Source organism: Schistocerca americana, chromosome X, assembly GCF_021461395.2.
Source record: "Schistocerca americana isolate TAMUIC-IGC-003095 chromosome X, iqSchAmer2.1, whole genome shotgun sequence".
Taxonomy (NCBI): Eukaryota; Metazoa; Arthropoda; class Insecta; order Orthoptera; family Acrididae; genus Schistocerca; species Schistocerca americana.
Window position 1 is genome coordinate 313,899,447 of NC_060130.1, and position 26,102 is coordinate 313,925,548.

Genomic DNA, 26,102 nt, shown 5'->3' on the forward strand with positions numbered 1-26,102 from the left:
CATTGTTCTCATTTCTAAAGTAACAGAGAGGTAAACAACATTGTAAAAACATCACATTGTCAGGCACGTCTTTGACATTATTTTATGTAGCTATCCTTTGTGGAAAGGAATCTGAATAAATAGAGAATATTTTATTGGAAATATTGTTACTTAATTATGTTGATGTTAGTTATCATCAGAAAAGATCAACCCTTTATAGAAATGCAATGAGCAGAATGACATTGCAAATGGCCTATGAGGCATCTTAACATTCAACCTTGGAGTATAATTTTTTTTTTCCTTTTTTTTTTGGGGGGGGGGGGGGGGTGGGGAGCATAAGAAGGTTTATTTTGAAAACTTTCACCATGTGCTTAGCACTGATAGAATGTAGATCTGTTGTGTTCTATTTGGAATTTTACATAACAATATTCAAAATTGAAATTTTTGTACATAGATTAGTCTAGTGGGATGCTGAGATAAAATTGGCTTTTAGTTGCTAGATTAAATTTTAGACTTTATTCTTAGCTTCATTTTATCTGCTAATGAGGAGCATTCAGGTGATTGAAATTTATTAGTATAAATTTATCTAAAGTTGCCTGCTTCATACTGATCATTATATTCTTTTTTTTTTTTTTTTCAGTGATATGACTAGCCCACAGTTTTGGCAGTACTGGCGACAGATTGTTTTGATGGATCCAAATTCATGGCATAAGTGGCTGTATACAAGAACTGTTAGTTTGATATTGCAACATGACCATCCATTGCCAAAACACCTGCATCTGGCAAATACAAGTGGTCGCTTTCAGGTCATTCAGTGTCGTCAGGCCGCTGCAGCACTTTACGCTCTTCTCAAAGACTGGAGCACCTTTGTGCTGATTGAGAATCAAGCGTATGTTAAGCTCATCCCAGGGTGAGTCACGAAATTAATCATTTACCTTAAAGATAACATTTACGGTTGGTGGCAAATACATATTGTTTTAGTGGCAAAGGTTTGTCAGTGCAGAGCATTATAATGGTTAATTAAAAATATAAGTTATTAGCCATGGTTCACTACTAATAAACGTTAAAACTGTGTTTTGGACTGGGACTTGTATCTGAACCTTTGTCTTTTGTAGGAAATGCTGTTAATATTGAGACATGACTCACAACTACCTTCACAGTTAAGATCCTGTCAATACTCCTTGCAGCAAAGCATGCTAGAGACCACATTTAAATTTAGAAAGAAGGGGAGAATTTCTGGCAGAAATGAAACTGTGAAAAGGCAAGTAATCAGCTATGTTTGCATAGCTCATTTGGCAACAGCAATTGCCTGCAAAAGGCGAGAGTCCAGGTTTGAATCCCAGTCATCCACACAGTTTTAATTTGTCTGGAAATTTAACAACAGCACATACTACTGTGCAAAGTGAAAGATTCAGGAATTTCAGTATTGTTTTTTTTACATTATATATATATATATGTTTTATTTTTAGCTTCTGTGCCAGATTTGTGTTGTTCAAAATGTAAAAGAGTCAGAGCACCTTATTAGAAAGTGTTTAATAAAAAATGAACAATCTTTTAGTGAAGCAGAGATAATTTTTCGTATACATTTGTTGTCTCTATAAATTCTGTTTATGATGCTCTGTGTGAGGTTATATACAATGTAGATTATGCTTGTAAAGAATATTTTCATGTTTTATAGTTGGCCAGAAATATAGTGTACAGTTTGTAGCTCTTAGATTGAGTCTCAAATTTTTGAATTAAATCTCTAGCTTTATTGTAATAATTTTCAGAGGGGGCTGTATAACATTTGGCTATTGTACATGAAATGTTGTATTTGGCAGTGAAGCATCAAAAAATAGAAACTCAGTAGAAAGAAACCTTGAGTTTGAAAGCTTGTACAATATTCTGTATACTGCTGACAGCGTGTCTGTATCCATTTTTTACCTGCTTTGTCAGTAAAACATTTGCATGAAAAAAGTGGTATAAATACCTACAAAATTAATGACTGGTTCAGAAGAGGTCTGCTCTGTATGATAGATGGGGAACAGCTGGATAGTTCAAACTGTGTAGTTTTTCACTCTTTTATTTCCATCTTTTTTAAATTCACCCCGTGGACTCTTAATATTTTTTTCACTCTCAACATTGTTTCTGTCTACTCATCCCAACACTCTCCCTTCCCACTTTGGTTTTAAATTTCTTGGCTTGTGTTTTTTTCTGTTTCTGTATTTGTCTTCAACTCTAGCATTTGTTTTATTTGCTACCTTGGTTGTTAACTTACCCTCCCATTTTTCCAATTCTTATTTCTGTCTTATCAAGTGTCTTCTATGCCTTTTTTAGATTCCAAGGTTTTATAGTCACACCTTTTGCATTGCGCTGTTAATTTAAATTTCATCATGGCCAGTTTTGGTTATTTTGGGACTTCATACTGTGTTATTGCCTCATGTCTTCTTTCTAAAAGTCTCCACATCTGTCCTCCTATAAGCTTCCATGTTATTCTATGAAAAACATATCTTTTCCATAGCATAGTGTTAAACTGTGCTCCCGACTAATATGAGGGTTCCAGTCTTTATTTCAGCTGTTCTGGAATTTTCTTGAGAAGGATAGTTTATAGTATGTTGTACATAACTATGACACTAAAAGAGACAGTCTCTGGCTTAACAAACTATGTTCTTGACCTGCAGATCGCAGAAGTTTTATGAAATTTTGCTGTGCATCATATTAGAGGGTATCATAATTATTCACTTCAAGGATGCTATAGTTTTTCTATAAAATTATGCATAGAAGGAATCTGTTGGAAGTAGGTACCAGATAATCAACATTGGTAGACAGTTCGTATTTATTTATTCACAAGAAGAGTGATCAGAAAAAAAAATCCCCTTTAAAACTTCTAATTCTGGTGCCATTTGCAATATGGCAGAAAGCAGGTTCACTATCCAGTGGCTAGAATGTTAAAAAGTCATTTGTTCTTGTGTAAGACTAAAGTTGGACTATTTAAAGTGACTGTTGAAAGTATTTCCTGTAACCTTTCTTTAGTATGCCATCAAATACTATTTACTTACTGGGTAATTCTGACAGGGTGGTGCTATATTAATTAGTGTGAACTATGTAGCCCTTCAGGGTCTGAAGATAACATTCAGAATCCTGCTGAATCCATGTATTAAATAGGATGCAGATTACGCCAAAATCTCATGTTCAGCTTTGAAATTCCAAGCTATGATAAACTATATTAGTTGATAATATATTGTCTGTATTATTACAGCTAAATATGAAATTTTAAATATGTTCATTTCTTTGTTTCAGTGATTTAGAGAAGCCCCCTCAGTCTTTTGTTGCTCTAAAGGTTGCCTCAAAAGCTCCGTGTGTAGTGCTCCATTTAGCTTTTCTTGAGGGTACACCATCAATGATACGACAACAGGTATGTCAAGAACGAACTTATATAATAATTCATTGTTTCTAACAAAGAAAACCTAGAAAATCAGACATAAAAATGTGATAAAAAATTCAGTTATAAGTAATTTAAGTTTCTCTGAATGTAGAGATGATAGGTCTTTTGTTTGTTTCCAAATCTGTGCTATTGCTTGCTCATGGTGTATGCTCTCTTTTTCACCCTTTGGCATGGTTAGGATTGCTTAGATGCCTATACAGTGTGTTCGGTGTTACTTGATATTTTTAATGGAGGTGCTCGGAGCAGAGGATTTGGTAGATGTTGAATGGCTGGCTCAGTATGGATTCACTCCCAGTCACTGCAAACCATAGCAAGAAAATGAGACTGTATTAACTATTGGCTAATTTTGTGTTTACTCCACTGTGTTGTGTTGTACTTATTTTATTTTCAACTGTAGCAGTGGCTCCTCTGTGTCTCACTTCCACTTTTATACAAGCACAAAATGCAAGTATATTTTGCATGAACTATGAGGAGGAGACAAAATTTGTTCCCTCTATACTTATCCTTTTCCCTGCAGCAATCTATGCGACAAATTGCTGTGGACACACTGCTTGAGTGCATAGTTTATGTCCAACATGTGACGAAAAAACAGACTTGAACATTTACTTATTATTTTCTAAAGTAATTAACATTTTCAGTATAGTTACAGTGAAGTGTGCTTTGAAGATAGCATTTTTCATATCAGTGAGCGTTTCACAAGATTTCTTCCACCTTTGATGGTGTATGAAAACTGTTAGATAACTTGAAACTACAGCTATGTTATCAGTTACAAACGTGGTAATGAGGAACCCTCTGGAAATAGATTTTATCCTAAGCACTAAAGATGAAAACCCAGCATTAACACCATGATGCTACTCTATTGGGAAAAAAGGTGGAAGGAATGAAAATGAATATAAATGTTTCCTTCTCCAAATGAGCTGGTGTTTCATATCTCATGATCTTGGAGTTGCTGAAACATTTAATTTAAAATTCCTTCCATATGAGAAGATGATGATGAGAATCACCATACTGATGATGATATTAAGATATATTGGCATGAGTGGCAAAAGAAGAGAGATGATGTAACAATTTTTTAAGTAGACAGTGCTCTAAAGACGAAGTGCATGCAACAACATACAGTAGACAAGTTTTTCAAGAAAGTGGAACCAGTATATATTTTTGTTGCTGGCTTGTATCAATTGGAATTGAGCTCAATGAAAAAGAACAACATTTTGATAATTGTCACTCTCATCCTCTTTTGGTGATCCCCTTCTTCTTCTTTTTTCTTTTCTTTTCTTCTTTTCTTTTCTTCCCCCCCCCCCCTTTTTTTTTACGTAATGGGAGACCCATCATTGGTCATAATTTTAATGACTTCTTTTATTATGGTGCCCTTGATTTCACTGGCCCTATGTGGCAGTGTAGACATATTTGAAATCAAATATGTGGTATTTGTCCAGGCCATTTTCAGTGATTGATGGATTATCCTCTGTCTAAAGTATTTTCCAAATACCATTGCTGGACCCAGCACTCTGTGTGCCCAACGTACTGCAACCTTTACTCACACTGAATCCTACCACTTATTGCCATCATCAGACACTACCTTTCACAATCTTCCACAAACTCTGGACTTACCAATTCATTGTTTATGCATATGACAATCTGTATTACCAACAACTATTTCTCCTTTGAGGTGGAGGTATACAATCAGTTATTGCCACAGCAGGATGCATTCTCATGCAGAAATCTTTCTGCCTATTGGCTTCTGTCTCGGGTTCTTCAGCCGATGTTCATCTAATGATTTTTCTGACGTTTCGCCAGCACAAGTGGCTGGCATTGTCAAAGCTTCACCCTCCATTGCCGGTGGTGAACTGGAGCCGAGTTCGCGGCCGCAGACTATATGTAACTGGTGCGCCAACGTCCGAGGGCTTCTCCGCGGTCATTTCCGGTGTGGTTCTCCTCTTGCTACCTGCGACGGTCGTTCGCTGCAGTACGGGAAGCCAGGATCCGTTTACCTTAAGGCTTTTCTCCTTCTTGTTCAAACTGTTCACGTGTTTTTGTATTTCTACAGCTTCTCTGAACAAGCGTGTGTGATAGTGGTTCTCTACAGCCAGAACTTCCGTGTCGGCGAATTTAATTACGTGGTCGGCCATCTGGAGGAGTTTTATCAGGCCACTCTTGTCTAAACTCATTGTCTGATTCAGATATATTAATGATGGTTTCGTTAATTGGATCCAGAACAGAGACAAACTATCCTGACTCCTCCAGAACCTGGACGCATCCCCTCCTTTGACTTCCCTTGGTTCTCTTCATCTCAGCAAGCCTTTGTCCTCAAATTTGTCCACCACCCCTCTGACGGTTCCATAAAAGATCTCTGTAGTGACTAGAATCAGACAAGACCGGGAAAGACTCCAGAACTAGTTGAAACAGGCCAACCAGCTGTGGGTGTCACAGCAAGCTGCCTGAGAGTAAACGTGTGGACAAGAACAAAAGGAAGAGAAACAATGGAGATGGCATGACAGAATAATAAGCCCAGCGAGTAAACCTAGATCGAAAACCTAAGACGTAGTGAATACGGAACCAAGGCAACAATGTGTAATGAGATCAATATAGTAGTGCAGAGAAATCACGACTTACTGCAGAGCTGTTGCACTCCTGGCGTTAAAGGGCACCTTTTGTACCCTGATAGGCTGGCAAGGTGGGCCTTACATTGCGGTGGCACATGCAACAGTGAGACAAGCACCCACAGATGTAGCAGTGCTGTATAGTGGCTGTTGTGAAGTTCCACACATTCTAGTGGACTTTCAAACTTGCTGGGCTGGGACACTAGATACTGCCACCCTGTAATGGGCAGATAGGGCCAGAAGCACCCTGGACAACACTTGGAAAGGTGAAATGGCAGTGTGGGTGGAGTCCCAGCACAAAAGGCCCTCCAGTTGGTGGGAAGCAACCGTCGTGTCTGGCAATTTGGTGGAGCCCAGTGGAGTGGGCCGCAGCGGTGTGGGCAACAAAGGCCAAGAGGGAAAAGGTGGCACTGAGACCTCCACTTGTGCATGCATTGACGGGAAGTGCTACTGGTGACCTGGAGCACAAGTTGTACCTGTGCAGATGTTGCAGTGGCAAGGGCGTACGTTCCAGGTCCGACTGAGCTGGTGGTGAAGGTGCAGTCGATTCGTGGGGATGGAGCTGGTTGGTATGCCGGCACTTGAAACCCTTCATGGTGTCAGCCATCATAAGGTGCAGCGCAAGGGTGGTGACCACATTGGACAGAATCCATGAGAGTTTTGTCCTATTCAAGTGGGACTATGTAGCCGAGCCTGGTAGAAAGCCCCCAGTTTGTCGGGTCCAGGGTTCCATGAGCTGCAGATGTAGAAGATGGGAGGAGAGTACATGGCTGCCACCCATGGAGGTTACGGTCATGGACCGAGGTGGTCTTGTAGGTGCTCAGAAACATTGCGAGTAGAGCTGTGGTGGTGGATACGCCCATCACTTTTAACATTTGTTGTTTGAACATTTTCACTATATGCTCTGCTTCACAATTAGAGGATGTGTGTAATGGCAGACTAAACAGATGCTTGGTGCCATTGGATGTACAGAACAGTTTGGAAGCTGTCCCCGTGAACTGCGGCTCATTGTCTGACATAATAGTTTGGGGAAGCCCTTCAGTTACTAGAATCTGGACAAGGGCATTGAGAGTGGCATCAGTGGTGGTGGATGCCATGTTGACCACACCGTAGGTAGTTATAATAAGCATCCATAACAATGAGCCACATATACCCTAGAGAGAGACTAGCAAAATACAGATGAGTGCAGTTCCAGGGGCAAAGGGGGATGGACCAGGGGATGAAAAATTGCAGCGGAGCGGCGTGTCACCTAATGAGGGCTTTCATCTGTGACGTACCCCAGTGCCTACAATGAAGGCAATACAAAACATGAGGGTGCATGGTAGGTGAGGTCACGACACGGTGATCATCTGCCTCTGTGTCAAGCATGAGAATATCAGAGATGACTGACAGACGGTGGGAGAGGTGAACCCAGACCCAGAGTTCAGGAGTGTAGATCTTGGATAAATGAGTAGGCCACCCATGGAGCACCTAGTGCATGACACACTCTATGACAGGGTTGTGGCGTATGTCAGCAGTGATGTGATTATCTGTAATGGGCAACCCATCCAAGGCATCCTGTCATTCCACACTGATGTGGAAACATAAGATTTCCTGTCTGTCAAATGCCTGGTCTTGTTCTGAGGGCAGCCAAGAGAGAGCATCAGCATTTGCATGTTGCACCATGGGCTTATATTTAATGGTAAAACTGTAGGAGCTGAGGAGAAGCACCCAGTGCAGGAGCTGTTGTACCATCTGCTCTGAAAGCCAGGAGTGTGGCCCAAAGAGTGCTACCAGCAGTTTGTGGGCTATACTATGGGTAAACTTGATCCCAGACAGATAAATCTGGAACTTCTTAATGGCAAAGGTAATTGCTAAAGCTTCATTTTTGATCTGTGAGTAGTTCTTTTGAGTGGGTGTCAGAGACTTTGATGCATAGGTAATCAGTTACTCAGTACCATAATTGTTTCTGTGTACCAGCACTGGTAGGACTGGCCAGGTTGCTTGTGGTGTTGATGGAATTTGAGGCACAATACAACCACATGGAATCATTCTAAATAAATTTGACAGCAACAAACACATCTCCTCAAACATAAGTGGGACAGCATTCGAGAGTGGTGTCATCTTCTTTAGTAACAAAAAATGGTTCCAATGAAGCACAAGAAAGGAAAAAATACTGTTGTAGAGTGTCATCAGAAACCTGAAAAGCAGAGAAGTGCTATTTTAACCCTTACAAATACATGCTCCAGTCCTCTTTGGCATCATTAAATGGTGGAAATGCAGGTGGGGTTGGTTACCCTGAACCTGCTGGAGCAGCTCCATCTGTTGCTGGTGGTGCTGTTGTTGTTGTCGAATCTGCTGCTGGAAAGGAGCATCTGTTCCTGTTCTATGAGTTGCACAAGCTTTGCATCCATGGGATGCTACTAATCTATTCCCTCATCACCAATTACAGTGAGTGGAATTGGTTTATACTGGGAACGACTTGAGAACCAGTTGAAACAGGCCGATTGGCTGGGGCATCACAGTGAGCCACATGAGAGTACACAGGTGGGCAGCAACAAAAGGAAGACAAACAATGGATATAGCATGCCAGAATAACAAGCCCGGCAAGTAAACCAAGATTGAAAACCTAAGACATAACAAATTCAGAAACAAGAGAATGATGTGTAGTGAAATCAGTACAGTAGCGCAAGGAAATCATAACTGACTGCTGGCTTTAATGGACAGCCATGGGCACTGATAGGCCAGCTAGGTGGCACAGCTCTTGCAGCAGTGCTTGGAATGGTGACACCAGTGCCCACAGATGCAGCAATGCTGTTTAGTGCCTCTCATCAAGTTTCATTCCATGTGGCGGGCCTTTAAAATTGCCGAACCGGGATACCAGACTCTCCATCTCCTTTAAACTTTGGGACCACCAATACCTCTCTTCAATATATGCTTTTCCTTTACATCAAAAGCCTCCTTGTATACTCCCGCAGTCTTTGGATGGTGCATCATATCTCAGTGCTGCTGAACACTTCGCTAAGTTCTGCTGAGATAGACACTTTTTGTCGTTCTTGGCCCACAAATAGATCTCCATCAGCATACTCCCCCATACTCCTTCTTTTACAACTAAATTCGTTAACCAGCCACAAGAGAGCATTCCCTTAGTTACCTAGTATTCCTCCAGACTCAGACAGTTCAGCTACTGCCGTGGTACCTTTCAATGTATCCTGAGGAGTACGCTCTTTAAACTCAACGTCATCCAAGCTATGAAATATCCTAGTTCTTCCTTATGTTATCCTGCCTTGAATCACTTGCTACATGCATAATTTCTGTATGAGAGACCAAAGTGCAAGACCAGTCCCATGAATCCACCTTACATATCCTATTCCATTCCTGTCTCCTGTATATACTGTCTATAAAGAGCCAGGCCCATGTGTGAAAGCAGCCATATGCAATACCAATTCTGTTGCAACACCTGTGTAGCTTATCTGTGTATGTGACCACCAACTAGTTACCCATGGATAAGTTCAACCTCCCATTGGCAGACAAATAAACATTCATCCATAGCTGTATAATGTTTTTGGTGATATTTGCTTAGAGAAAACCAGCTCTTCATTGAAACTTTTATGTTGCAGTGAAATTAGCTTTTCTGGTGGATCTGCCAACTGAGCCATCTCAGCACACTTAATGACCCAACCGTTGTGAATGTGGTATAAATTTTCAAATTCTACCAAAATAACTATGTATGATATTGTGGTGATAAGGCACTACACTTACCACCTGGAGGAGTGGAGTTGAGAAACTCACCCATGCTTCCTTTTAAACAAGTTTATGCCATCAACCACAAATCTGTAATCATTTAGTTTACTGACAAATTTTAAACTCATATTGCACCAATGCAACAAGAAAAAATTTAAAAATAGAAGCCATGGCATTCTCGGCATATGCACACTATTGCTCATAATCTCGTGTTCTCTTGGCTCCATTCCATTGTATATGCTTGTTGATAAATACAAATGAACGGTAGTGAATACTGGCAAATTCCCTGTGAATGCTTGTTCACTTCTGATCACTTCCATTTGGTGTGGTGTAAACAAGGGTTTACACTTGTTCACTTGTATTAATTTCTGTTCGTTCTAGTATACACCGGGTTTAAGAGAACAGAAATGATATTGTGGTGTCATGCAGAGATTGCAGTGCCACACTGTAGTCAGCAGTGCGTATCGATACCACAACTTAGTGAGGGGCTCCCTGCGATCCGCAACAACATATGGGAGGCAGTCCTGAGGACCACACTTCCCCTCAGCACTGCAACACCCTCGTGCTGAGTTCAGTATAGAGTGAAGCTGGGAGGAACTCTGCCCCAGTTCATGACCTCATCTGAAGGAGTCTACATCATATGTAGGCCAAGCTGGTTGTGGAAGTTTCAGATGAACTTGTACTGTTGTAAATGTCAAAGATTTACTATGAGAGAACAGTTTATTAGGTAGTGCAGCTTGTGATGCTTTCATGTTGTTGTTGTTGTCTTCAGTCCTGAGACTGGTTTGATGCAGCTCTCCATGCTACTCTAGATGCTTTCATACTGAATTTATTTAACTTTGATAGGTTTCTTTGCTGCAGGAGCATTGGATAATTTACAAATGTCATTCAGTATGATGCTTGCATACTGAATGACATTTGTAAATTATCCAATACTCCTGTAGCAAAGAAGCCTATCAAAGTTAAATATGTCTTTTATTCATTAATGTGATACAGAAAACTAAAATTTCAAGAGTCACAGTTCCTGTTAACCACCCCACTGAGCAATCAAAGAACCCAAAAGAACTGGACAAAAGTAGTTTCATCTGGTCGCAACAGATGTAATTGTTCCTTGGCTGGGGACCACAGCCATAATATACTTTTTAAATGAAATAATTGCTGCTATGTGACTGTAAATTTGCATTTTTTTTTTCACTATCACAATTTTGGCTGTAGAGCTGTGTTCGTGTGCAAGGTGGAAACTGAAATAATGCACCTTAAATGGTGTTTATTTAATGTCATCATGTTATGCCTTGCACTTTGTTATCAGTATGTTTTATTGGTTTGTTTTCACATTGCATTTGAAAATGGCTCTACAAGTGAAATCGTGGTAGTGAAATACATCAATAACAAAAACATACAGTCTAGTTGCATTAATGGTTTCATTTAAAAATGATATATGGTTCCTGTGCTGGAAGTGCAGTTCCTGTGTTATATCAGAATCTAACATCAACTAAATTTGGACAGGATCGAGTGCTTAGGGCTCTTTATTAATTCCATAATGATCCACGGTGATTGGGGCTGCTGTGGTCTAGAGGTGCACCTTTGTCGGGTTGTGGAGGTAGTGTTGCTGGCAAGGGCTGGCTAGAAAAACTCTGCTCAAGATATAATATATTTTATTTAGTCTTGAGTTACAATGTTGATGTGCTTCAACAGCCCCAGATATGCCCTCTGCAGGTGTGTGGTCTGCCGGCAGTAACATTGATGTCGGAAGATCGCAGTGCGAGATGACCATTTGATATGTATGCCCTGCTTTGCTGACACTGTTTACCCCACTCGGCAGTGCGTGCTTGGGTTAACACTTTGTAGCCCTGAGTGAGCAATCTCAGCAATGTGACTCTCCACTGAATTCTCATAGACGTCCACTGCTTCTGGGTTAGAAACTCACCCTAGTGCAGATGGATGGCGGCAGTGCTACAACAGCGTGGCTGCAAACCCCTACCCTTCAACCCAGGAGGTTGGTTGTCACCATGGAGTATTGGGACAGCTCATCCGTCATGTCATTCTAAGTCCACAGGTTCAGACTTAGTGCTGTGAACTGATCGGATGGAGATGGCCACCCAGACTGGCGTCGGTTGCTGGCTGGCCCATAACTTGATGGAGACTTTCGTAGACATGATGTTGTGGAGGGTGGTGCCAGATTGTGCATATCTGTGATAGAAACAGAGGGTATCTGTAGTAATTAAAAGCATGCTTGTTGTGCGTATACATTGATTACTGGCACATTCAGGTCAACACATATCACGTCTCAATGGTACGGAGATACTGTGAAGGCTGGTAATGTCACCACAATTGTGTGGCTTGGCCCAGTTGCCTTGTAGTATACAAACTGGTTCACTTGTGAAATTACATATCAGCACCTTTGCACCTGCCTGCTTGCCTCACATACAGCTGCAATGGACCTGCTTCTCACCCAGTAACACCCAAAATTAGTGACATAACTAATATATTCATTCAGCTGAATTCAAAATCCACTTCTTCTTCATCTTTGATGGGAAGTCTGAACATTTTTAGTTTGGGGCTTGTCTGCTTGTCCTTCCTCAGTTGATTTACTTGCAGGCACTCTGCTTGTCAACTCATGACACTTATCTCAGAAACAGCAGTACTTCGCAGAAGCCAGCCAGCAGAAAGCAACTTGAGGCTGCTTGCAGTTGAGCAAAGTTACAACAAATTTTTCTGAATCTAGAGTTGTTTAGTGGTTGATGTCACAAGTAAGGTTGTGACACCTTCGCCGCTTTTTGGCTGTTCCCTGACGAGGATTGTCTGCCAGAGCAAGTGGGCAGTCAGTCTGTTTCTTATGTGATCTGGGGTAGAGGCCTACATGAGCTACTTGAACCACAATGTGAGTTGATCATTGTGCTTCTCAGGCCGCTGTAGCATGATTCTGACCTTGTGACACAGACAAGTTACCCTGCTGGAAGATGGCTTCACTGTCGGAGAAGACGCTAAGTGTGAAGGGATGCAGGTGATCCAGAGTGATATTCACATAGTAAACAGCTGCCATGGTGCCTTCGATTACTACCATAGGTCCCACAGAAGCCCAGGTAAATGTCTCCTATAGCATAAAACTGCCCCCACCGGCCTCTGTCCATGACGCAATGTGTATCCACTCTCGATGATACCATTCCATTGCAGTCATAATTGAGTGTCATTGTGTCGACATGGGAATATGTAGGGATCATCTGATGTGGAGCCCCATGTTCAGCAATGTATGGTGGACAGTGTGCCCCAAAACATTGTGCCTGTGTCAGCCTTGTACTCTGTCTAAAGATTTGCTACCTATTCTGCTTTTTCAGAGCACATTATGTGATGGGGCATGAACATCCAACACCTTGTCGTCTACTTGTGGTTTTATCATCCTTCAACGTCATGACAGTAGCATGTGAACAATCAACTAGACTCGCCATTTCTGATATGCTCATTCCTAGGCAACAGACTATAACAATCTGCCTTTTGTCAAAGTCACATAAGCCAGTGGATTTTCCCATTTGTGGCCCTGTTTGTCTCTGCTCTGCCTATACACTTCCCTTACTACATCACTTGCCCACAAAACCACTAGACACCGTTCAGTTGTAACCAATAGATGACATTCAGTTGTGAGATAAGTAGTAGTCAGAATGTTTTGGTTGATCAGTGTATAGCTAGAAAAAAAATTGGTCCTTGTTTGGAACTCTGAGGAGTATCCCACATTACAACATCCCAGTTGGATGCTAGCCCATTTCCCACTATGCGATAGTGTAAAGCCAATTGTTTTTGGTTTTGTGTTTTTCTTTTCTTCTCAGACAAGACTGAGATCAGCTGAATGCCTTGCCTCCAGTACTGCAGTATTCTAACTTATGTAGTAATGTACCATTGTCTACACGGCTGGAAACCCATGCTGCTTCATATGTTCACACTACAGTGACAGTGGGGTGGGGGGGGCAAATGATAAGCCCACAGTATGGGCTCCTTTTTCCTCCTGTGGCAGTGGCATCAGTTATTATAAATTACACAAGTAGCCTAGGGGAAGGCTATGTGTCCTGGTAGTCAATGACTGTGAGTGGCGTATATTTTTACAGCATACATGGGTTGGATAAAAAATAGTGACAACACTATTACAATTCATACCAGACTTTATTGACAGATGTTCACTGTATTAGACACCCTCTATATAATCACCCCACATCTCTATCACCTCCCCACATAAGTGGGTGTCATTACACACTGTCAGCATGTCCATCTGTGTTGATGTCACACAAGGACTGCCTAAGCCACGGATGACATTTTCTGTTGCGTTTTAGTGTGTGCCGTGAAGAGGTTCCTCCATTTTGGCGAACAGATTTTAATTGCGTAGACTCATAATCGGTGAACACCATGGGTGTTCCAATATCTCCAACCCCCACTTCTTAAAGATACTGTTCAGGCACTTGCACTGCCCTCCTACACTTTCAGGCAGTACACAAGGCAACTGACTCAAGCACAGCTGTCACCACTCACTGCACTACTTCATCTGACCTGCTGCTATCAGCTATAGACAGTGTGCATGCCATTTGATGCACACCTTTCATGTTACAGTAGTGCTGCCACTACTTTTTATCCAACCTTTGTAATTAATAAACTTGTAATTCCAAAAGTGAATAAAAATAATGACCAGGGTGACTGAAAACATCTCTTTGCCATTTCTAAACAAGTGTTAACTTATACTTTGCTGTACTGTTTACTGATGGCCGTTCATGAAGCCAAAAAACTTGACAAAATAGATATTTGTGCCCCAAGTCTTAGAATCTATAATTGGCAGGTTACTGCTGACATTATATGGCCACCCCTTTTCAAACTGTTACCCACCCCTCCCACTGTCACTAAATGTTCCTCCTTTGAAAAGTAACAGTGGGTCTACACTGGTGTGCAAATCTTAAGAATGAAAGTAAGTTTCACATCATGTGCCTTTGCCAAGTAACATATCTCCATGGAACTTGGACCATACATAGAAAGAACTGCAGTAGTATAGTACAGACAGTAACAGAAAGAAATGGTTAATGAGACAAACAGAAATGAAACTTTTATTCAAAGACAATAATTACACTTAAACCATCATGATTTATGTTGGTCTCCTTGATATTACAAAAGGTGGGACATTGTTCTAATAGGGCGTGTGATCACAACAGGTGGCAATGAATGCTCTGCAATGTGCTCCCAGGTTGAATTAGTTGACAGCTGCTGGATGGCTGGCCATTAGTCCATCTGGACATGCTGCAATATGTCTTGACAATGCATCCCACACATGCTCTAAAGGATTTAAGTTTGGTGAGCAGGTAGCTCATTCCATTTGCTGAGTATCCTCTCATTCAAAGAGCAGCTCCACATATGCAGTTTGATCTGGCCGTGCGTTGTCATCCATAAAAATGACATCAGGGCTGACTGCATACCTGAAAATATGCACATGGGGAATGAATACAGTTTCGCAATAATGTTGACCAGTGAGTGTACAGTGTTCAAAGATTTTGAGGTCAGTATGCCCATGCAACATAATGCCTCTCCACACAATAACACTTGGACCATTGAAATGATCATGTTGAACAATGTGTCTGGGTGCATTATGTGTTCCCATGTACCCAGGAACATTGTCAAGCATGATTGTTTTGGTGGTCCATGTGTTTTGGTGTTGGGAGGCGTGGGTGTACTGACCTCCAAATCTTTGAACACTTTACACACACCAATCAACATTATTGTGACACTGTAATCCTTCCCCATGTACGTCTTCTCAAGTCAGAACTGAAACATCAGTTCTGACTTGATTTTGACGTATGACAATGCATGACGGCAATGAACTGCACAGATGGAGGTGCACTTGTAACTAGAGAATATTCAGTGAATGGAATGACCTGTCCGTTCCCCTGACTTGAATTCCATTGAGTGTGTGTTGGGCGTGTTGGGGAGATGTATTGCAGCAAGTTCATGTGCACTAATGACCATCCAGTAGTTGTCAACTGTGCTGGTGGAGAAAAGAAGTGCCATACCACAAGAATTCCTTACCAACCTTGTGGCCTTGACTCCTTATCTTGTTTAATTATGTTATATATTTTGCAATGAACCCAGATCAATGACCTTGTTGTATTAGTATGTGCAGCAATTGTATCTGGTGAAATGCACTATGCTTGAAACCGAATAAAAAAATGAAAATGAAAATGAAAAAAAGTTTGTGGCCAACATGGGTGCACATTCCAGAGCCTGCATTGCTGTCCATGGTGATCTCGCACCCTGTTAAGAACCATGTCTCACCTTTTGTAATACCCAGGGGACCATCCGATCACAGTGACTGAAGTGTAATTATTGTCTTTGAATAAATGTGCCATATCTGTCCATATCATTGTGTAATTTTTTTCCAGGAACCTTTCAGTTCTTTTATTTATGGCCCATGTTTCATCAGCTATGTTAACTGACAGTGAGACAACATGCAAAGGATATTTTCATTCTTAAGTTTTGCGTACCAATGCATATTATGCATTACCTCACTGAACCCTGTAGCAGGTTTCAATGTACTACTGGACTGGTACTCATATCCTTAAACTTCCTGCAAACAAAGACATCCTACCCAACAATCACAGTTATTACCAAGCAACAGAACTTTCTTCTCCCTTCTCTTCTCCATCTTAATTCTTTCCTTATATTCAAAGTCTCTGGCACATTTCACCCACTATAGTTCTTGCTATCCTACACTTATGACAGCTTATGAAGTCAATTTTATTTATTTATTTATTTTTAAAAATGACAGCTTATGAAGTCAATTTTATTTATTTATTTATTTTTAATTTTTTTTTTAATATGAAGCTACTTGATAGCAAGCTGTTTCTGCCAGATCTACCTGCTGCCATTGCCCAGCTCTTGGTTTTATTCCACCTCCACCTACCTCTCCTAAGCCTGTCTAATTATTTCCTGGCTTTCTGCAACTGTGCTTGAAGGAAAAAATTCTTTTTTGTGCTCTTCTCTTATCCTGTTACTGCTACAAGACTGCAAAACCAAGAGCAGGTCACCACAAGTTCTCCAGCGACCACCACTCTACATTCCCCACTGAAACACTTGCCACAAGCAAAACTCGTAAATTTTTTGCTTCTCCCACTCTTCTCTGTCTTGGTCAGAATTAACTAAAAACAGTAAACAAAAGGAAATAGAGGTGACTTTCAGTGTTTGATTTTATTGAATCAAGCTATATATAATTCAGATTTACTACACTAAACAAACTGGAAAAAGTTCTACAAGTTAGTTGGGCAAATGCTGCTGCAGTAGGGGATAAAATACTACAAGAGAAAGGGATGGAAGGTACTAAGACAGCAGTTCATTACAAATATGAGTACCTTATGCTCTCTGCTTAAACATACAAACATTTATTTACACTAATGAATACTAAAAAGCTAAATAATTTACTATTATGTTACATTTCTTCCTTTACGTGGTAGACAGGCATTTCCAGATATTATTTGACAAGCTGTTCATAATGAAGTGGTTGAGCCGCTGCCTGAGCTATGAAAACAGTCCTTTAAAACTGCAAATTAACTGATGGCAATCAAACCTTGGTCATACAAAACTGATGGTAAGATTATGAGCCGAAATGAATGTAAGGAAATTTGTTTCGTCACACCAAAATATTCATTTTACAAGGAGCATTATAACCACTGCCCTTCCTGCATGTGCCTACATGTATCATGACTCATCCATCCATCCATCTAGTATTTTTCTGTTTTTCCTGTAGACATTCTAATCCCTGTGTTCTGTGAAGTGTGGTGTGCAGCAGAACTCAAACAGGAAATGGTACTGCATGTAAATTGTGGATGCTTTCATGTTTTCTATTGTCCAGCACTGCATCCATTGCTGCAGTGTGAGCTTTCTGGCTTTGCTCCCAGTCATTGTATATGTCTGTCTCTTTTTGTTGACTGCGGTGATCACAGTTTTACTGGATGACAGGTCCTTAGAGGGTTCATTTTTGAAACAATGATCCATGAAACTCTTAGTGGCATAATGACTTTGAAGATGCAGTGTCCTGTATGTCTGGTCCTGAGAAATTGGTCCTAATCAAATGCGTTAAAATGCCATGTTTTGTCCAGCAATTCAGTCAGTCAGTGTGGAGCCTGACATTACATTCACAAGGGTTTTGCTAGTTACCAGGAGCTCCAATGTTAGGTATGTTGTGGAGCCCTTTAGGAAGATAAGTGTTCAGGACTGGAAAGAAATCCATATCCACTTGGTATGTCTGTCAGGAGCAAGTTGTGGCTCACACCCTCAGTGTCAATGACACCTGTTGCATAGGTTCTGAGCCATCCTCAGTTCATGCAGGCAGCTAGTGGAGGTGGTGAAGGCTGCTAGTCCCATGCATGCGTTCACAATTGTTCCCAGAGCTGATCGGTGTCCTTTTTTGAGCCGAGTGGAAGGTCTTGACCAAAGGCCTCATCGACTATGTTACCATCTTGGCTGCATATTTCTGGACCTGCGTTATCAGGTGGGGAATTGTAGGACTCTCCTGGATGGGTCAGGAGTGTACTACACAAAGGAAGCAGAGTACTTGTGGAGTGTGCATGGGAGTTTCTGGATAGGTGATAGTTTGAGGTACTCTGATGAACACTCGGCAATCGATATGCAGATAGCGAAATGAGACGATATTCAGAGTAAAGGCACTTCGACTGTAAAAATTTTATAAGTAAATTGTCAAAGTATTAATAACAAAGTTCCCAAATATACCTCTCTCCAGGAAAGTTGTGCTCAAATTATTCTTGGGACCGAGAGCTGGCTGAAACCCAAAGTAGAAAGCTCAAGAGACGTATAGTGAGTCATGGAATGTATATCAGGAAGACAGATTTGCCACCATAGGAGAGGGAGCATTCTTTGCAGTTGGCAAAAATATTGTCTCTATTGAAGTCAAAATTGTGTATGACAGTGGAGTTACCTCACTGAACCCTGTAGCAGGTTTCATTATACTACTGGACTGGTGCTCATATCCTTAAATTTCCTGCAAATAAAGACACCGTACCCCACAATCACAGTTACAATTATGAGCAACTTAAATTGAAAAGACCACATAGATAATATTTTGGGGGAAGGCGAAACAAAGACTGCACTTTGTTGGCAGAACACTTAGAAGATACGACAAACCCATGAAAGAGGCAGCCTACATTGCAGTTGTCCATCGTCTGCTGGAATATTGCTGCGTGGTGTGGGATCCTTACCAGGTAGGATTGATGGAGGACATGGAAAAAGTGCAAGGAAGGGCAGCCCGTTTCATGTTATCACACAATACGGGTGAGAGTGTCACTGATATGATACACCAGTTGGGGTGGCAGTCACTGAAACAAAGGCGATTTTTTTCGCAGCAAGATCTATTTATGAAATTTCAATCACCAACTTTCTCTTCCGAATGCGAAAATAATTTGCTGACACCCACCTACATAGGGAGAAATGATGATCATTATAAAATAAGAGAAATCAGAGCTTGAACGGAAAGATTTGGGTGTTCTTTTTTACCACGCGCCATTCAAGAGTGGAATGGTAGAGAAGTAGTATGAAAATGGTTCGATGAACCCTCTGCCAGGCACTTAAGTGTGAATTGCGGAGTAACCATGTAGATGTAGATGTAGATGTAGATGTAGATGTCATGTATAACAGGTCTAGGTGAAACCAAGTTAATTGTTGGATGTTTTTACCAGCCACCTCATTCCGCTTTGACAGTTCTAGAGTCATTCAAAGAAAGTCTATGGTCAGTAATGCATAAATACCCAGACCATGAAATACCAGTTGGAGGTGACTTGAACCTACTAAATATGGACAGGGATTTTTATAGATTCATTGCAGAGGATACAGGCAGACAATCTTGTGAACACATTATCCAAAAACTGTTGTGAGCAGCTAGTTCAGCAGCCCACACACAATGAAAATATCTTGGACATTGTAGCTATAAACAGACTGTACCTTATCGATGACATCAGTAGAGTGATGGGAATTAGTGATCATGATGTCATCATAGCAACTATTGTATGCAGATGTTAATAAATCAGAGAAGAATTCTAGGAGAGAGTCCCTGCTAGAAAGAGCAGATAATCAGTAGTTAGCATATCACTTACAAGGAGAGGGTCCCAGCGGTGTGATCGACTTTTTGAAATTATCTATATGGTGATGAAAGTTAAGATCCCAGGTATCACACACTGCAGCCATTCACCCTGGTGGGCTCTCATTTGCAAGTAAATGACGGACAAAAATAAAAAATAGAAAAATAAAAATAATTCGGAATTTCGTGCCACAAAAGAAGTTGCATTGTTTATGCTTGCGTGGTGTAATGGATAGGGTAACGGCTTCATATACAGGAGGTTTGGGTCCGAATCTCATACGGTGCATAATTTTATTTTTTACTTTTAAATCTTTATCAAAATTGCTTTGTTAATTATTTTTAATTGGTTCAAATATAATTTTTTATTTCTATTCCTTTGTCACGTGATTTTAATCACTGTATGAACTGTTTAATTTGTTTCATTTTTTCTTTATATTATTCATTTTCCAATTGGAATGTGTGTGAACACAAATTTAATTATATTTATCTGTTATAATATTAAATTACTTGAAAATTCTGGTCTATCAGTTATAAAACAAAAGATGAAATAATCTATTTATGTCTGTGCAGGTGAAAAATGTATATTTGTTACCAGATATGCAGTATTTATTGCATGGTAATTGTCATACAAGCATTTAAAACATAACCTAAATACCTATTGCACTATAGACAAAGTAACAGATGAAAATTTAAATGAGAGATGGATTTCTAAGTGAAATGAAATTCAAGTAAAAGGAGAAATACGTATAATGAAGGCAATAATGTGGACAAAAAAACAGACAAACAAAAAAAGAAACAGGGTGATAAAACAAAAGAAATTAAATCAAAATTAATAAATCAAATTAATTAAAAACACATCAACAAAGATTTCAAGTGGAGAAATAATGATGTGAAGAGAAATGAGAGCAAATGATGAAGTTGATATGTTTAAAATTATGTGACAAAAGAATGAAATTAAAAATTACATTTAAATCAGTTAGTTGAATAAAATGATGATCAAAGCTATTTCGATAAAAATTTAAAAATAAAAACAAATTTTACAACCCCTAATGAGATTTGAACCCATAACTTCCTGTATTTGGAGCCATTATCCTATCTATTACACCACCCAAGCACACCAAATAATACAACTTTTTTAACCCCCATCAGGGTGAAGAGCTGCAGCATGTAATACTTGCGATCTTAACCAACATCAACTTGCAGATAGTGTCAAATAGTCGATCACACCATTGGGGACCTCTCCTGGCTAGACAATGAATTGTAATTGTTTAGTGTCGGTATGATGGACATAGAGGAATTATGTGCAAAGTTTAAGCAGATTGTAAATCATGCTCTGGAGAAGTATGTGCCTAGTAAGTGGGTTAAGGATGGGAAAGACCCACCATGGTTTAATTATGAAATTCAGAAGATGTGGAGGAAACAGAGGCTGTTGCACTCTCGGTTCAAAAGAGAATGCACAAATGATGACAAGCAAAGGTTACTAAAGATTTGTGTGTCAATGAAAAGATCCATGTGCAAAGTATACAACAACTACCACTGTCACACCTTAGCGAAAGATCTGGCTGAGAATCCGATAAAATTCTGGTCCTATCTAAAATTGCTAAGCAGGTCTAAGTTTTTCAACCAGTTGGTTATTGACCAGTCTGGTGTGGCAGTGGGAAGATAGCAAACTGAAAGCCAGAGTTTTAAATTTTGCATGTAAGAAATTGTTTATGCAGGAGAATTGTACAAATGTGCTGTCATTTGATTCTAGTACACAGCCCTGCATGGACGACATAATAATAAGCATCCCTGGCATAGAGAACAACTGAGAGACTGAAAACTCAAAAGTCGCCAAGGTGCAATTGGAATCTCAATTCAGTTGTGCAAAGAGTACCCTACAGCATTGGCGCCATACTTATCTTGCATTTATCGCAAATTTCTCACCTGGAGAAAAGTCCCAAGTGACTGGAAAAAAGCGCAGGTGGCTCCTGTATATATGAAGAGTAAAAGAGTGGACCCACAAAATTGCAGAACAATGTCCTTAACATTGGTTTACTGCAGAAATATAGAACATATTTGGAGTTCGAGTATAATAAATTTCCTCGAGACCGAAAAGTTTCTGTCAAGGAATCAGCACGGTTTTAAAATGCATTGCTCATGCAAAACTCAGCTTGCCATTTTTTCGTATGATACACGGCAAATTAGGGATGAAGGGCAACAGACAGATTCCATGTTTCTATATTTCCAAAAAGCATTTGCCACAATGCCCCACTGCAGACTATTAACAGAGCATATGCAATAGGTTCCCAGATATGTGAGTGGCTCAAGGACATCTTAAGTAATAGAGCCTAGTATGTTGTCCTTTGTGGCAAGTGTTCTTCAAAGACAAGGGTATCATCAGGAGTGGCCAAGGGAAGTGTAATAGGATCATTATAATTTTCTATGTACATAAATGATGTGGCGGGCAGGGTGGGCAGCAGTATGTGGTTCTCTGCTGCTGATGCTGTGGTGTACAGGAAGATGTCGAAGTTAAGGGACTGTAGGGAGGGTACAAGATGACTTAGACAAAATTTGTTGTTGGTGTGATGAATGACAACCGGTTCTAAATGTAGAGAAATGTAAGTTAATGCAGATAAAGAAGAAAAACAAACCCATAATGCTTTGATACAACATTAATAGTGTCTACATCTACATCTATGTGATTACTCTGCTGTTCACAACAAAGTGCCCTTGACACCGTCATGTTATGTAGATGTCCAGGTGTAATGTTGCAAAGTGATATGAAACAGAATGAGAATGTGGGGAGTGTGGTAGGGAAGGAGGATGATTGACTTCGGTTTATTAGGAGAAGTTTAGAAAAGTGTGGTTCATCTGTAAAGGATACTGCATATAGGATGCCAATGCAACCTGTTCTTGAGTACTGCTCGAGTGTTTGGGGTCCACACTGGGTTGGATTAAAGGAGGACATTGAAACAGTTAAGAAGCAGGCTGCGAAATATGTTACTGGTAGGTTCGAACAACATGCAAGTATTATGGAAAAGCTTCAGGAATTCAAATGGGAATCCCTGGTGGGAAGGTGATATTGTTTTCAAGGAACACTGTTGATAAAATTTAGAGAAACAGCATTTGAAGCTGAATGCAGAACAATTCTACTTCTGCCAACATACATTTCACATAAGGACCACAAAGATACGATATAAGAAATTAGGGCTCATAAGGAGGCACATGGACAGTCATTGTTTTTCTCACACTATATGTGAGTGGAACAGGAAAGGAAATGACCAGTACTGATATTGGGTACCTTGCGCCATGCATTGTACAGTGGCTTGCAGAGTGTGTGTGTCGATATAGAGATAGGTGTAGATGAAGAGGAAGATGTTTTCATATATGAGGGAACAGAAGTTATTTCTTTTGAATATGAAAGCACTCTCTAAGGGCATATCAGAGTAATTATGAATTCTGAAATAAATTATTCATGTTGTTTTGTTTAGTTCTCCAGTATGGCATTATATTCCATTTACCAGGTAATTTGAGTTGTCTAAGTAATGTGAAAAGTCACTTAGTGAACTGTGCATCTGTAATAATTGAAGCAGTAATTGTTTACAATATATGTGTGTTTTAGAGATAATTGGGAGTAGCTAGTTTCTCTTGTAGTATATACCTGATTTCATAATGAAGATACATGAGTGCTCACAACTAATACACTCAGGTTGGTGAGGCACGTAGTATGACAAAAGAACACTCTGCCATATTTAATTTTTTAATGGATGTAGTTTCTTTAAAGTTTTGTAAATTCTTCTATTATTGTAATAGTTTTAATTTCTTTTTACTCTAGATTGTAGGTCAACTGAGAGACCAGGTAGCTCATCTCACATTTCCTCAGAGGCCTTCTACTAAGGATGTACTGCCAAGAAAAGTTTCTGTGACTCAGAATTTACAACAGCATTCGCCAGTTGCTAGGACTTGGTCAGAAATAAAGTGCTGTTCCCTACTACGTAAGCCGGTTGAAAAAATTTTGATCAGGTGAGTATTAAAACATACTTGTAGTTACACTAAGAGAAGTGCTTGTAGATATTTGAGAACTCAAATACATTTCAAAACCCAAGTAGTATAATTTACATACTTGTATTTACCTTGTCAGAAAGAAAACAAAGAGTCATATACTCATGTAATTTATATGAAACTGAGAATCTTGAAAAATTACTTATTGTATAAAATAGACCAAAACTTTATGAGAAATGAAAGCAGAAAGTATTACAGGACCTTTTGAAGGAAACTCATGGGTCACCATGACTATGCTTTCAGTGAAACCACTGTATGATCGGCGACTTCAAATGAATAAAATCATAACAGTCTAGCAGATTATTTTAAGAATTTACTAAATTGTGATAAACCCAAAAGTCTAATCAAGGTCAAGAAACCCATTCTCCGGTGCCCAGAGTGCAGACCACCTAACAAAGACAAAATCAGGTGCCGCATTGACCATTTAAAAAACAAGAAAATGCCTTGAGAAGTCTCAGTAGTTGCAGAACTGTGGAAGTACGGCCGTGAAGGATCAGCTGAAATCTAGCAACAGCGAATTAATTAATTAATTAATTTAAAAAAAAAAAGAATTCAGGAAACCCTATCTGAATACTGGAAAATAACCCCTAAGTATCCACTGAAACATGAAAAACATCAACTACTACAGAGGAATATCACTGCTGCTGGTAACGTACAAAATTCTCTCACTTGCCATTCTGGAGTTTTTAGAAACTTAGAAACCAAAGTTGAGCATCAAATAGAGCTAGAAAGGTCGTTATACAGCCAGACGGATCCATAACCTCAAAATCTTCACAGAATATTATACTCTATGGTCTAAGCAGTACAAGTCGGTTCATTTGTTGACCTTACACTGCTGGTATTAATTAGAGCCACCCTGATGGATACAAACTCCAAGATAAAGTAAGTTTTTGGAAGCAGCCACAAGTGGCACTGTGTATTTTTTATTGACAAGTTTTGCTCAAATGAACAAGAGCATCATCAGAATATACAGTTTAAAACTGGCTGACAGCTTTACAGATTGCCTTTAAATTTGGCTGACAGCTCTAAAGATTAAACGGGCTGTACTATAGTACTTAAACATTTGTTTAAAGTACAGTAGTAAATGATGACAATGAGAGTGCCAAAGATGAAATTCATCTTTGGTTCTGTCAGTACCATCATTCTTTTACTGTACTTTAAATGTACTTTAAATGTAACTTTAACTACTATGTTACAGCCAGGTTAATCTTTAGAGCTCTCAGCTGACTTTAAATACAATCTTTAATGCTGTCAGCCAGCTTTAAACTGTATATTCTGATGATGCACTTGTTCACTTGAGGAGCAAAACTGATCAATAAAAAGCACAAAGTGCCACTTGTGGCAGTTTCCAAAAACTTAGTTTTAACAGTCGCTCCCCTTACAGACAATGTTTGCTCTTGGTCCAAGATAAAGTTCCTAGGATGCCTTTGGGAGTGAAACAGGAGTGAGACAAGGCAGTGGGCTGTTTCCAGTGCTTTTCAACTGTGTTCTTTAAAATATCATTATGACCTGGCAAACATGATTGAAGGAAACTGACAACGTGATGATACTAGTGACTAAAGCCAAAGGAATCATGGTAGACTGTCTAGGTTTTGCAATGATGTAGCCATTCTGTCACATGACACAGAAACTGCTAAGATTGACATTGAAGTGGTAAAGGAAACTGACAAACAAATTGGTCTGCAGATATCATCTGAAAATACAGAAGTAATGGCTAATGTCAAAGATGCTCCTCCCCCTTTTAAAATCTGGACAATTGTGGAGACAACAGCCGAGTAGAATAATCCAAGTACCTAGATGAGATCAGTATGAAAAATGGACTGGACAAGGAAGGACTGAAGGAATGAATATGGAAACTTGGAATAGCCTACCAAATGTCACATTTGATCTACAACAAAAAATACATTTCAAAAACACATGGATACATTACATTGAAATGGTTCTTAACTCAGTTGTTACATGTGCAGCCAAAATCTTATCTCTAAATACAAATGAAGGCCTCCTCAAAGAACTGGAGAGAAAAGAGTGCAGAATCATTAGGACAGTCATGGGCTCCAATTACAAGAGTGGCATCCACCAAAAAAGATCAAACAAAGACATCTATGATAAAGTAGAGAAAATTGCTCAAATGAATGGATGGGAACAGGTTAACCAAGAAGATCTCCTTTTTTGACTCAAAACCTCCAAACCACAATGACCTGGTTTAGAAATGCCAAAGCAGGCC

At 39.8% G+C, this 26,102-nt stretch overlaps 1 protein-coding gene across 1 annotated transcript in view; it reads left to right on the forward strand.

Annotated features, from left to right (window-relative positions):
* Positions 1-26,102, forward strand: part of LOC124555988 (KICSTOR complex protein SZT2-like) — a 211,179-nt gene that overhangs the window by 120,332 nt on the left and 64,745 nt on the right. Inside the window, exons 13-15 of the mRNA XM_047130033.1 lie at positions 620-889; positions 3,259-3,373; positions 23,652-23,839. Of these exons, the coding sequence (XP_046985989.1) occupies positions 620-889; positions 3,259-3,373; positions 23,652-23,839 (573 nt within the window). The remainder of the gene's footprint in view (positions 1-619; positions 890-3,258; positions 3,374-23,651; positions 23,840-26,102) is intronic.